The sequence below is a fragment of the Ornithorhynchus anatinus genome, chromosome 16 (assembly GCF_004115215.2).
Source record: "Ornithorhynchus anatinus isolate Pmale09 chromosome 16, mOrnAna1.pri.v4, whole genome shotgun sequence".
Lineage (NCBI taxonomy): Eukaryota > Metazoa > Chordata > Mammalia > Monotremata > Ornithorhynchidae > Ornithorhynchus > Ornithorhynchus anatinus.
In genome coordinates this window covers 28,351,012-28,364,711 of record NC_041743.1, presented here as the reverse complement: position 1 = coordinate 28,364,711, position 13,700 = coordinate 28,351,012, and the positions used below count along the sequence as shown (strand labels likewise).

Here is a 13,700-nt window from a genome sequence, read left to right as displayed (position 1 = left end):
CAAATCACTTAACTTCTCTGGGCCTCAGTGACCTCATCTGTAAAATGGGGATTAAGACTGTGAGCCTCAGGTGGGACAACCTGATGACCCTGTATCTACCCCAGCGCTTAGAACACTTCTCTGCACATAGTTAAGCGCTAAACAAATATCAACATTATTATATTACCCTATTTATTTTGTTAATGAGATGTACAGCACCTTAATTCTATTTAACGGGAAGCAGAGTGGCTCACGAAAAGAGCCCAGGCTTGGGAGTCAGAGGTCACGGGTTCAAATCCAGACTCTGCCACTTGTCAGCTGTGTGACTGTGGGCAAGTCACAACTTCTCTGGGCCTCAGTTACCTCATCTGTAAAATGGGGATAAAGACTGTGAACCCCACGTGGGACAACCTCATGACCCTGTATCTACTCCAGCGCTTAGAACAGTGCTCTGCACATAGTAAGCGCTTAACAAATACTAACATTATTATTGCTATTGTTTTAATGAGATGTTCATCCCCTTGATTCTATTTATTGCTACTGTTTTTGTCTGTCTCCCTCGATTAGGCTGTAAGCCCATCAATGGGCAGGGACTGTCTCTATCTGTTGCCGATTTGTCCCTTCCAAGTGCTTAGTACAGTGTTCTGCACATAGTAAGTGCTCAATAATTGGGCAAGTCACCTACCGTCTCTGTGCCTCCGTTACCTCATTTGTAAAATGGGGATTAACTGTGAGCCTCACGTGGGACAACTTAATAATAATAATGTTGGTATTTGTTAAGCGCTTACTATGTGCAGAGCACTGTTCTAAGCGCTGGGGGATACAAGGTGATCAGGTTGTCCCACGTGGGGCTCACAGTCTTCATCCCCATTTTACAGATGAGGTAACTGAGACACAGAGAAGTTAAGCGACTTGCCCACAGTCACACAGCTGACAAGTGGCAGAGTCGGGATTCGAACGCACGACCTCTGACTCCGAAGCCCGGGCTCTTTCCACTGAGCCACGCTGCTTCTCAACTTGATGACCCTGTATCTACCCCAGCGCTTAGAACAGTGTTCTGCACCTAGTAAGCGCTCAATAATTGGGCAAGTCACCTAACTTCTCTGTGCCTCCATTACCTCATCTGTAAAATGGGGATTAACTGTGAGCCTCACGTGGGACAACCTGCTGACCCTGTATAATAATAACGTTGGTATTTGTTAAGCGCTTACTATGTGCCGAGCACCGTTCTAAGCGCTGGGGTAGACACAAGGGAATCAGGTTGTCCCACGTGGGGCTCACAGTCTTCATCCCCATTTTCCAGATGAGGGCACTGAGGCCCAGAGAAGGGACTTGCCCACAGTCACACAGCTGACAAGTAGGGGAGCCGGTATTCGAACCCATGACCTCTGACTCCAAAGCCCGGGCTCTTTCCACTGAGCCACGCTGCTTCACAAATACCTGAACAAATGCTTAGCAAATACCAACGTTATTAAATACAATTGAATGAATGAATGAATGAATGAATGAACGAAAAAAGGGGGCGATGTTGGTGGGGCGGGGCCTGGGCGGGGCAAGGACCGGCCCCCGGGTCCGGGGCGTGTGGCCTCGGGGGTCTCGGCCCCCGCACGCGGGCGCGGGGCGCGCAGGCGCACAGGAGACTTGCGGGGCAGCCGGTAGAAGACGTTTTGGGGGGGCCGAGGCCCAGGGGTCACCGAGGTCCCCCCTAGGGACCCGACGGTTGGAAAACGACCTCCGCCTTTCCCCGAGGAGCGAGGCCGGGCCCGTTCCCCTGCGTGGCGGGGAGGGCACACCCGGGAGCCCGCGGAAAAGGCGGCTGAGCCTGGTAATAATAATGTTGCTATTTGGTAAGCGCTTACTATGTGCAGGACACTGTTCTAAGCGCTGGGGGTTGATTCTATTTATTGCTATTGTTCTTGTCTGCCCGTCTCCCCCGATTAGACTGTAAGCCCGTCTAAGGGCAGGGACCGTCTCTATCTGTTACCGATTTGTCCATTCCAAGCGCTTAGTACAGTGCACATAGCGCTCAATAAATACGATTGAATGAATGAATGGGGGTAGGTACAGGGTAATCAGGTTGTCCCACGTGAGGCTCACAGTTAATCCGCATTTTACAGATGAGGTAACTGAGGCACAGAGAAGTGAAGTGAGTTGCCCACAGTCACACGGCTGACAAGTGGCAGAGGCGGGATTCGAACCCAGGACCTCTGACTCCCAAGCCCAGGCTCTTTCCACTGAGCCATGGTAATAATAATGTCGGCATTTGTTAAGCGTTTACTATGTGCTTAAGCGCTGGGGTAGTAGATAGAGGGTCATCAGGTGGTCCCACATGAGGCTCACGGCCTTCACCCCCATTTTACGGATGAGGTCACAGGCACAGAGAAGTGAAGTGACTTGCCCACAGTCACCCAGCGGACAGGTGGCAGAGGCGGGATTCGAACCCATGACCTCTGGCCCCCAAGTCCGTGCTCTTTCCACTGCAACACGATGCTTCTCTTGGGGCCGGGGCGGCCCAGGGCCTGAGGGACCCCCGCTTCCCCCCAAGGCCGAGGCCTGAGGCTCGGCTGGGCCTTGAGCAAGGGTTTCCGGTATCCTCCGCGAAGGGGCCCCCCAACACTCCTTTACTGTCCAAAGTGGCCTGTGACATCCCTGGGAAGTCTTCGGGCGGTCGTTTCCCCGGACGCTCCTCCCCACTCCCAAGCAATAGTGAGGGACACCGACAGCTCCCCGGACTCCCGGCCCGCCTCCCCTGCTCGGACGACCCTTCCCGGCCCCTCCTTGGCCGTTTGCAACCGGTCGGTTACCACTGTTCATTCATTCAATAGTATTTATTTGAGCGTTTACTATGTGCAGAGCACTGTACTAAGCGCTTGGAATGTACAAATCGGTAACAGAGACAGTCCCTGCCCTTTGACGGGCTTACAGTCTAATCGGGGGAGACAGACAGACAAGAACAATAGCAATAAATAGAATCAAGAGTAATAAATTGTAATTATTGTAATTGTAATAAAAGAGCCCTCCGCAGGGGAGCTGCCTCTTGGGTCCTTGCCTCCCGTAAGCCGTTTTTGCAAAGCCCCAGACCTGTTTCTCCGGGCAGCGTCATAAGCGTTGTGCAGAGACTTATTGCCGACTGATGGAAATCCCATCTTTTTCCGGTTTCTGCATAGGTAACGCACTGTACTGAACTTTAAAAGGAACTTGCTGGTCGTGGATCCAGTCTAGTCAGGTAACCTAAGAAAGGACCACGTAGAAACGGGTGTTTAAGACAGGTTTTATAGGCACTTGAGATAGCTTGGGCACAGTGGGAGCGCTTGCATTTTGTGTTTTCATGCGATCAATGTGGAAGAGAGGAGTTTTGCCCTTGGCTATATCGAATGCAAAACTGATTGCCATGTCTTTGAGGACGGTAGCTTTTTAGTAATTTTGTGTTCTGAAAGGAAAAAGGTATTTGAACACTGACAGTTCTTCTGAATTTAATCTGAACCTAATCTGTAGCAATATTTCTCCCTTATGTAAGACTAATTATGACCTGTTATTGAAATAATTATTAGGAATAGTAAAATTAGGGGTTTTTGCTCAGTTCTTTGTGTGTATTGAAGATAGGCTTTCAGTTTTGGAATTACCTCATCGGGTCTAAGTAGAAAAGGATTCATTTTTCTGTTATTTTAAATTCTGAATATTCAAATTTACCTGCATCCCCTTATTGTACTATCCAAATTTGCCGCCTCACGCTTTTTGAAGCAGAAAGTTAACTTTGTGAAGATAGCTATGATACTTAATTGTCTTTTTAATGAGTCTAAACATTTTACCCAGTAGGCTTTTTTATTCTAAATTGCTATTAGAGGTCCACAAGTAATTCAGAAGAAGCAACTTCTAACAAAATGACACATCAGTTTAATTCAAAGAGTAATGAAGGCAAGCCTCTATATGAATATTTAAGAGGGCCTCGAACAAATCCCAGTTCCATGTTTCCCTATGGAAATAAGACAACCGGAATGTTCAACAGAAATTTTTTTTGTGAACAAACCAAACATCATTTGGCTAAGCGTGGAGGTGGCTCAGGATCGGCAAACCCCACTTCCCACAGTGGAATGATAAGCAGCATTAAGAAAGGTGAGTTTGACGCAGAAATGCAAACGTAGCAGATTGAAAACAGTTGTGATCCTACTTTTTCCGTAATATATGTTCCCAGGGCTGCATGTTTTCAACTGTATGCTCTTCACCCTCTTAGATTTAGTAGGTCATTTGGAAGTTCAGATTACATTATTTTTACAGGCTAAATATGAAAAGCTGACTGCCTGGCTGGAGTGATTGGCAGACGGAGAAGCAACGTGGTGTAGTGGATAAAGCGTGCACCGGGGTTCTAATCCCAGCTCTGCCACTTGTCTGCTGTGTGACCATGGGCAAGTCACTTAACTTCTCTGTGCCTCAGTTCCCTCATCTGTAAAATGGGGATTAAGACTGTGAGCCCCATGTGGGACATGGACTGTTTCCAGCCAGATTACCCCAGGGCTTAATTCAGTGCCTGGCACATAGTAAGCGCCTAACAAACACCATAAGGAAAGAGGGCATAAATTAGGTGAACAGAAGACAATATGTGAGTGGAGCTCATGGAAATAGGTCTGCCTTATCAGTCAGTCAGTATTAGGGAAGTGGCGTGGCCAAGAGGAAAGAGCATGGGCCTGAAGGTCAGGGGACCTGAGTAGGAGATGAGACAGAAGAGTTGAGAGTGAGCCCTAGTGAGAAGTTGAGACTGGGAAATACAAGATAGGTTGGTGGCTTGCTAGTCTATGACCCCCTTGACTAGTGAAAATCTTCTGGGAAACTTGTTCTTTGGATTCTTCCAGTTAAATCGTTAGTTTACGATCCACCCCTCCTTCTCCCTCCGCTGATTGGCTCTCCCAATCAGGATCTGATAGATAGACAAACCTGGTTGTTGAGTGCTCACTCTCCCAAAATCAGATCTTTTGAATCCCCCATACCAGTGCTGTAATCCCTGGGAATCTGAATGCAGGAGAGTGGGTACTATATCAGTAGCAGCAGACCCTTTGTTTCCCCGGTCTCCTGCTACTGTTTTTGTGTTCTTTCCACAACAAAAGCAAAATCTGTGGGAAAGAGATATCAGAAACTGTGGCAAATTGTGGGGGAGTCTGGTGGTTGTGGGGGTGGGGGTCAAATCATTCACTCAGGAGACAGGCAGCTCCAGGATGACTGGGGATAAATGGGTGGTCTCCGAGGAGGAAGAGGTCTAACCTAGGTGGGGAGCCTAGGAGAACTTTTCTACTGCTTCCCTGTGAAAATCCTGGGCAGGACCTCAATTCCTCCTGGTTTCTTCCCCTGTGATCCCTTCTTTACTGGTGGGGGTGAAACTGAGCATTAGTGGTTTTGAGAAAGGTAATAGCTGCTTTGTAAAACTGCCTTTAAAATGATCAATCTTGGGGAATTCATCATGATCACTGACCATGAAATTGGATTAGCTTCATTGGTACTGAGTTTGGGAGAGTATAATGCAGCAGAATTAGCAGAAACGTTCTCTGCCCATGATGAGCTTACAGCCTAGGATGGAGACGGACATTAATATGAATAAATAAGTAATTTATAACAGTTTAGTATGAGTGGAGGAAGTACACCAGCAGCACATCTATACAGGGAAAACGTACCTATTAACACTCTGGGTGTGCAGGATTCTTCCTCTTTTCTTCCTGCCCCGCGTCCCCTGTCGCCGCCCCCCCCCCCATATCCTTCCAAAAAGGCTAAAAATGTACACTTAAATTCCCTGACTTTTTCCTCCAAATATCATTTTTCCAGTAAAACCTGTTAACCTTCTTGACATATCTAAACCCTTGAACCCATTGGTACTTTTGGCTTCCCATTCCTATGCAAGTGAATTCCAAAGGTTTACCACCTGCTGTATGAAGAAATGTTTCCATTTGTTCCTTTTGATAAAGAAGTTTTAGAGAGATTCCCCTCATGCTGATATTTTGGGATCAACAATTCTGTTAATTTTGTGTATGGCCTTCATTATTTTACAGACTCTGACCATGTCTCAGTCTCATTCTTTGTTTCACCAGCCTGAAGAGTTTGTATTTTTGCAGTCTGTCCTCTTTTAGAAGTTTCTCCAGCTTCCTAATAGTTGCTCTTCTGTGAGCCTTCTCCAGCTGAATAATGTACTTAGAAAGATATGACCATGAGAACTTTACACTGAAATGTAGATGTGGAATTATATAGTGGCAACATTGTACTTTTTAATAATATGTTTCATTTTATGAGGAGAGACCCCAAATGTCTTTTTTTCTTCTTTAGGAAACTCCTCATTAAGTGTTGGAAGTAGTTTTACAACTAAAGAAGTAAGTATTGTGAGTTAACACATTTTTCTTGATTTTTAAACATTCAAAGTAGATTTGTCCCTTCTGGGATAAGAGGTCTTAGAATGGAGGGTAGATTTATCTTAGTTTAGCTGGGGTCATACAATCATTTCTGCTGTAACACACATTTTCTTTACACAATTTGGATAAGACATGATAAGGAACATTCATTCTGGTCAGTTCTGGGTGTAACACAACCACAAATTGGTGCAGGATGGTGTGATGTAGGAAACAGTTGGTTCCACGCTCCCAGCGTCGGTCAAGGTGTGATGCTGCACCACTTCCTTGCCTCTGCCTTAGCCTGACTGAACACTACTCTGTGGTTCTGCAACTGTGATAAAAGTGAGTGTGATAAAATAGGCAAGGGTGTAAAGCATTTTGCCTCAGGTGGACATACCTCAGTTCAATAATTTCCATGGGAATTATTGCTATAACATGAGGTTGGAACATGATTCACACTTCAGCAGTAATAACTGACTTAATTGAGTTGCGTAGAGCATAAAAGCTTAAAAAAGACAAGGTTTGACATTTCTTTTTTTCTCTTTCCTTTACAGGGTATTAATACTAACTTGTCTCCTACAAAATCAAAGGAGATTCAGAAATTTAATGGGAATCCTTTGTCTTTGTGCTATGATTCAAAACTATTTAATTCATTATTAATACCATCTAAATCAACTACTTGCCATCGGTGTGGCCTTTATGGTAAGTGTCTGATAGGCCCTTTTAGGTTTTAATTCATACTTTACATGTATTTCCAAGTTCACTATGCATTTAAAATACAAAATAATTAATCCCTGGATAGTATTAAATGCACAGCCCCAGTTTCTGCAAGAAGACATCAGGGATAATAATAATGATAGTATCTGTTAAGTGCTTACTATATGTGTAAAACACTGTTCTAAGTGCTGGGGTAGATCCAAGCTGATCTGGTTAGACAGAGTCCCTGTCCCACCTGGGCCTTACAGTCTCAATCCCCATTTTACAGTTGAGGTAACTGAGGCACAGAGAAGTGAAGTGATTTGCCCAAGGTTACCCAGCAGACGAGTGGCAGAGCCAGGATTAGAACCCAGGTCCTACTGATTCCCAGGCCCATGCTCTACCACCAGGCTATGCTGCTTCATAAAACTAAAACTACACTAGTCCATGGAATACACTATTCCATCTTCCTAAGTACTACTTAGTAGTCTTAGCATATCAAAGATACGAGCTTAGAAAGGAGACAGACTGGTGCAGACAGAATTGGGAAGAATATGCAGGCTGCTTTTATTGGTGGTGTAGCTCAAATATGTTAATTATTGTAATAACCTCTAGAATAAGCTATAATTGATGACTTTAATCTAGAAAAATGTCTACGGTATTGAGTCAGTATGGGTCATGTTATGAGAAACCTAGGCATGCTAACCGGACTTTTTGATTAAGTTGAAGCCGTTATTTTTTCACTCGACCAGTTAATTTGATTTTTGATGTGTAAATCCTGTTTGGTATTGCGTTTCATTTTCTTAGATGTCCTGAAGTCATTGTTTCACTCAGATAGTATTATTTAGAGTTGAATCCCAGAAGAGGGTGAAGAGAACATTGTTCAAAGAGTGTTCATATCTCAAATTTCTGAGTTCAGTCCTGCCAGTGTTTTAGAAAGTGCACTGTTAAACTGTTCAACCAGGATCTATTAATAGGTTGATTCTCCTTTGCACCAGAAATTTCATTTTCTTGTTTTTATAAATGGGCCTCGAATACACTTTATGAATCAAGCCACCGGCTCAGAGTAAAATAAGACCCTGAGCTGAAGAAAATTATTTAACCATTTTGCAGTCGAATTTTTCATATCTCTTAATATAAGCCCTTTGCATAAATCCTGTGAGGATATTATACGTAAGTATCCTAAATTTTAACGGAAGAACCATAAATACATCTGATCATAAAGATCATCTATCCTCTCTACATTTATCAAAATCGATTGCACGTGAATTAAGAAAATCATGTTGACTTTTGAAAACTAGTTTGCATTTTAAGCTGTGGTAACTTGTTTTTGAAAATATTCATTCCTTAGGATCGCTGAGATGTTCACAGTGTAAACAAACATATTACTGCTCTGCAGCTTGCCAGAGGAAAGATTGGTCAGCACACAACATTGTGTGCAAACCAGTTAATAAGCAGAAGTAAGTCTAGAAGATTTATTTTTGATTTAAAAAAATAAACCTGTAACTTGCTCCCAATTTTAAACACAAAAATCAAAATTCCTATTTTTAAAATATCTGTTCGTGGGGGAAAAAAATCAGTATTAAGCGCTTACTATGTGCCAGGCACTGTGCTAATCACTGGGGTAGATACAAGATAATCATGTCCCACATGGGGTTCAGAGCCTAACGTAGGTGAGAGAGACCAGGTACTGAATCCAGGCTAAGGCCCTTCTTCCTCAGCTCCCCCTCCCTTCCCCCTTCCCGCCTCAGAGCACTTATGAATATATCTATAATTCTATTTATATTGATATCTGTTTACTTATTTTGATGTCTGTCCCATACTCCCCTCCTCCCCGCCAAACTGTAAGCCCATTGTGGGCAGGGATTGTCTCTCTTTATTACTGTATTGTACTTTCCTAGTGCTTAGTTCAGAGCTCTGCACACAGTAAGTGCTCAATAAATACAACCAAATGACTGAATGAATGAATCCCCAATTTGCCTAAGAGATCTGAGGCACAGAGAAGATAAGTGAAGTGACTTGCTCAGGGTCACACAGCAGGCAAGTGGCAAAGCTGGGATTAGAACCCCAGTCTTTTGACTCCCAGGCCCATACTTTTTCCACTAGGCCCCTCTGCTTCTAGTGAGATTGTGCCACTATTTTAGAAGCAGAGTTGTTGATTTTTTTTTAATTTGCTTTGAAGTGGTTTTGTTCCCAGGGAGCATAAAAAAAAAATTCCCTTATCGTAATGAATTTGTGTTCACTTCCTTGTGAGTCCCCTCAGGAAGAAGAGAAACCTTGACTAGGTCAGCCAATATCTTCACTGGTGACAGTTAATGGGAGTTGGGAAGAATGTAGCACAATAACGGACATTATGCCACCTACTCTCCAGCAGTTACTTTTATCATTGCTGCATTCCTATCGGTGGAAAAAAGCTACTAAGATATAACAGAATTATTTGTATTTCATTTTGGGCTGTTTGATATAAAAATGTGAGGGTGGCTTTTAATCCCTCTTTTAAGTGGCTCCTTTTTTAACATTTTGATGAAATACTCTATTTCAGTTTCCATAAACCTGAAGATGTAACCAAGTTACCGGTTGAAATTAAAACAATGGAAATGAAAAGAGAGGTATGACACTTGATTGACTGTGTAGATCTGTATATTTTAGGATATATCTATCGGGCTAGTTTATTCCTATATAGAGGTAAGACTTTTTCTGCTATTAAAATCACATTTAATAGAAGAGGAGGATGAGTAAGCAACCTCTTATGTATAAGGGCATCACCCCTTATTTTCTCAGATTCATTAAATACAGGTAGTAGCCTTGTAATTTCTGAACTGTCTGCGGTTGTTTTGGGGCCTGGTACTCCTATCATTGATGTTTCTCCACCACAGCCAGTTATTCTAGCACTCTCTGATGCAAAGGCCACTTGGTTGTTGATATCTACTAGGCCTGTAGACTTTAAGCTCCTTGTGAGCAGGAGTCCTATCTACCAACTCTTATTTTATTCTTTTCCAAGCACTTAGTACAGTGTTCTGCCCACAGTATGCCCTCTATACCACTGATTGATTGATCATGGCTTCAACTACCATCTCTGTGTAGATGACCCTCAAATCTACATTTCCAGCCCTGATCTCTCTCCCTCTCTGCAGTTTCACATTTTCTCCTGCCTTCAAGACATCTCTACCTTGGTGTCCTCCCGTCACATCAAACTTAATTTAGCTAAAGCTGAACTTCTTACTTTCCCACCCAAACCCTGTCCTCCATTTCACTTTGCCATAACTGTTCATTCATTCAATAGTATTTATTCAATAGTATTTATTGAGCGCTTATTATGTGCAGATCACTGTACTAAGCGCTTGGAATGAACAAGTCGGCAACAGATACAGTCCCTGCCATTTGACGGCCTTACAGTCTAATCGGGGGAGACAGGCAGACAATAACTGTTGACAGCCCCACTATCCTTCCTGTCTCACAGACCATTAACCTTGACATTATCCTTTATTCCTCTCTCTCATTCTACCCACACATTCAAGCCATCACTAAATCCTGTCAGTTCTACCTTCACAACACTGCCAAAATCTGCCCCTCCTTCTCCGTCCAAACTGCTACCACATTAATGCAAACACGTAGCCTATCCCACCTTGATTATTCTGTCCTCCCTGCCTGTTGTCTCTCCCCACTCCAGTCCATACTCCATTCTGCTGCCCTAATCATTTTCCTTCAAAACATCCAGGCTATGTTTCCCCATTCCTCAAGAAACTCCCGTGATTGCCCATCCACTTCTGCATCACCATTGCCTTTAAAGTACTTACCTTGCCCCCTCCAACCTCACCTCACTACTCTCCTACTACAACCCAGCCCGCACATTTTATTCCTCTAATGCTAACCTTCTCACTCTACCTCGATCTTGTCGATCTCGCCGGCGACCTCTTGCCCACATCCTACCTCTGGCCTGGAATGCCCTCCCTGCTCATATCAGACAGATAATTGCTCTCGCCCACTTCAAAACCTTATTGAAGGCACTTCTCCTCCAAGAAGCCTTCCCTGTCTAAGGCCTCCTCTTCTCTTCTCCCACTCCCTTCTGCACTGTTCTTACATCCTCCTTCATTCATTTTCCCTCCCATCCCCACAGTACATGTGTATATATCTGTAATTTATTGATTTATTTATTTGTATAAATGTCTGATGCCCCCTCTAGACTGTGAGGTCATTGTGGGCAGAAATTTTGTTTGTTGTAATATTGAACTCTCCAGTGTTTACAAGTGCTTAGTACAGTGGTTTGCCTACAGTAAGCGCTCAATAAATATGATTGAATGAATGAGTGCATAGAATAGAATATTATATGCAAATAACTTAGTGTTCATTTCTTAACAGGCAAACTTTCCTTTTGAAACTACAACTGAAGCAGTAGGTCTTGGCAAGAAAATAATGTTTTCAGACTTGCCAAATCTAGGGCTCAAGAAGACTATGGAAATTCAGGTATTTAATACCTTTATACAGTGTATCAAGTTATTTCTAGAGTAATTTCTACATTTCCCCTTTTATTTAAGTGACTTTCTTCACTGAATTTATAGACTTGAAATTTAGATGTGACTAATGTTTGTCTTGGTAATTAATGGATATTGTCTGTGTTTCTTCTAGAATAGTCTTTGTGTTTTATTTTTGCACATGTTCGAAAGAATCTCATCTCTTGCATCATTTTCTAATATTTGAAGGTTAATAAATTATTTTTGTTGTTGGAAGGGAATTGTTACAGAATTCAAGCACCCAGGTGAATTTTACCTGCAGATCTATTCATCAGCAGTTTTAGAATATATTGGAAAACTTTCGGTGAGCTTGAGAGAAACGTACACAAATATGGCAATTCAAGAAGAATACATTCCTATTAAAGGAGAAGTCTGTGTTGCAAAGTATTTTGTGGACCAGGTAACCTTAAAGTAAAATGTACTAATAATCAAAGAATGTTTTAGGAAATGGTGTTATGAAAGACATCTCTTTATAAGTTTCTGTGTTAAAAAAATGAATCCTCTCAATTGTTTTGAGCTCTTACTATGTGCAGAGCACTGTACTAAGCGCTTGGAGAGTACGGTGCAACAGAATTAGCGGATATGTTTCTCCCCTATAATGAGTTTACAGTTTAGAGGGGAACAAAGACATTAATATGAATAAATAAGTAATGTATAATATATAATTTGGCCAGAAGATCATTGGTGACCTTTGAGAGGTTGGTTTCTGTGGAGTGAAGGGGATGGAAACCAGATTGGAGAAAGTCAAGGATAGAATTGGAGGAGAGGAACTTGAGACAAGGGATGTAGACAACTTTCTCAAGGAGTATGGAGAGGAATGGTAGGAGCAAGATGGAGGGAGGAATAACTGGAGGGAGCTGTGGGGTCAAGAGGAGTTTTTTAGGATAGGGGAGACATAGTCATGTGTGAAGGCAGTGGGGAAGGAGACCCTGGAGAGATAACAGTTGAAGATGGCATTTAGAGAGGGAAGAAGGAAGGGGGCAGGTATTTTGAAAGTGGGGAAGGAATGGGGCCAGATGCATGGGGGGGAAGGGGTGGATTTTAAAAAAAGGCAAGAGATCTCCTCTAGAGATACTGCTGGGAAAGATGGGAGAGTTGAAAAAGGGGCAGGAGGGGGTAAGGACTGAGGAGGGGCAGGGGAGATTTTACCAGTGTTTAAAAAGCATAGTAAAAAATAACTTTCTCTACATCCACATATGGTTCTCAGTTTCTTTACTATACACGCTCACCTGTGACACATCCTTGAGTAATTTTCCCACTTTCTGTTATTTTTATTTATTTGTATAATAAAACCATGAAATTTGGTGTTTCTGCTTATTTGTATTTGTTGTTTTTTAAGATATCTCTCACCAGGACTCATCAAATAAGAAATGAAGTTTTGGGTTGCAATTAAAAATGAAATTTTGCTAATCTTTTCTGGAAGAGTTAAATGTTGATGAACTGAATTAAGTATTAGAAACTGGGAATCATTTGAAGCACATTTAATTTTCATTTACTTGTAGACCTGGAACAGAATAATAGTACAAGAGGTTGATGTACTGCAGAAAAAAGCCCAAGTATTGTATATTGATTTTGGAAATGGTGAAGTCGTCCCATTCAGTAGACTTCAGCAGTTGAAAAAAAATATTGAACTCTTTCCTCCTTGTGTAAGTATCTATTTGGTGTGACAAAAAGTTAGCGGTTGGCAGTATAAGATATCTCACTGGTTTTAATGTGATTTGGTGCAAAGTAGTGTGATAATGTACCTTCATATTTGCAAGATCATTTTGTTCCCTCTGCCCTGTCACTAGATACCCAATTCTGTGTTCAAAAGGTCAACTGTATCTGAGTGCCTGTGTGAGTAAACATTTAGTTTTTGAAGTGGTAGCTGTGGATTATCAGTCAATCAATGGTATTTATCAAGAACTTATGTGCAGAGCACTGTACTAAACACTTGGGAAAGTACAGTACAATGGAATTAGTAGACATGTTCCCTGCCCACAACGAGTTTACAATCTAATAACTTGCTGTTTGAAAGGTAGGCTACCCTACAGAGCAGTAAAGGAATCTCAGACTTCTTGGGGCCCATATTAAAATGGGCTCTTAATTTTTTCTTTCTATAGGAGCCATGTAATTTGTTGGACAGATGGCTTATGAAGCTTTAAAAATA

The 13,700-nt window shown here is 42.5% G+C and overlaps 1 protein-coding gene across 1 annotated transcript in view; it reads left to right on the top strand.

Annotated features, from left to right (window-relative positions):
• Window positions 1–1,504: 1,504 nt before the first annotated feature.
• Window positions 1,505–13,700, top strand: part of TDRD1 (tudor domain containing 1) — a 33,730-nt gene continuing 21,534 nt past the window's right edge. Inside the window, exons 1-9 of the mRNA XM_007667734.2 lie at window positions 1,505–1,804; window positions 3,822–4,092; window positions 6,283–6,326; window positions 6,899–7,046; window positions 8,392–8,500; window positions 9,583–9,649; window positions 11,400–11,504; window positions 11,769–11,951; window positions 13,054–13,197. Of these exons, the coding sequence (XP_007665924.1) occupies window positions 1,505–1,804; window positions 3,822–4,092; window positions 6,283–6,326; window positions 6,899–7,046; window positions 8,392–8,500; window positions 9,583–9,649; window positions 11,400–11,504; window positions 11,769–11,951; window positions 13,054–13,197 (1,371 nt within the window). The remainder of the gene's footprint in view (window positions 1,805–3,821; window positions 4,093–6,282; window positions 6,327–6,898; window positions 7,047–8,391; window positions 8,501–9,582; window positions 9,650–11,399; window positions 11,505–11,768; window positions 11,952–13,053; window positions 13,198–13,700) is intronic.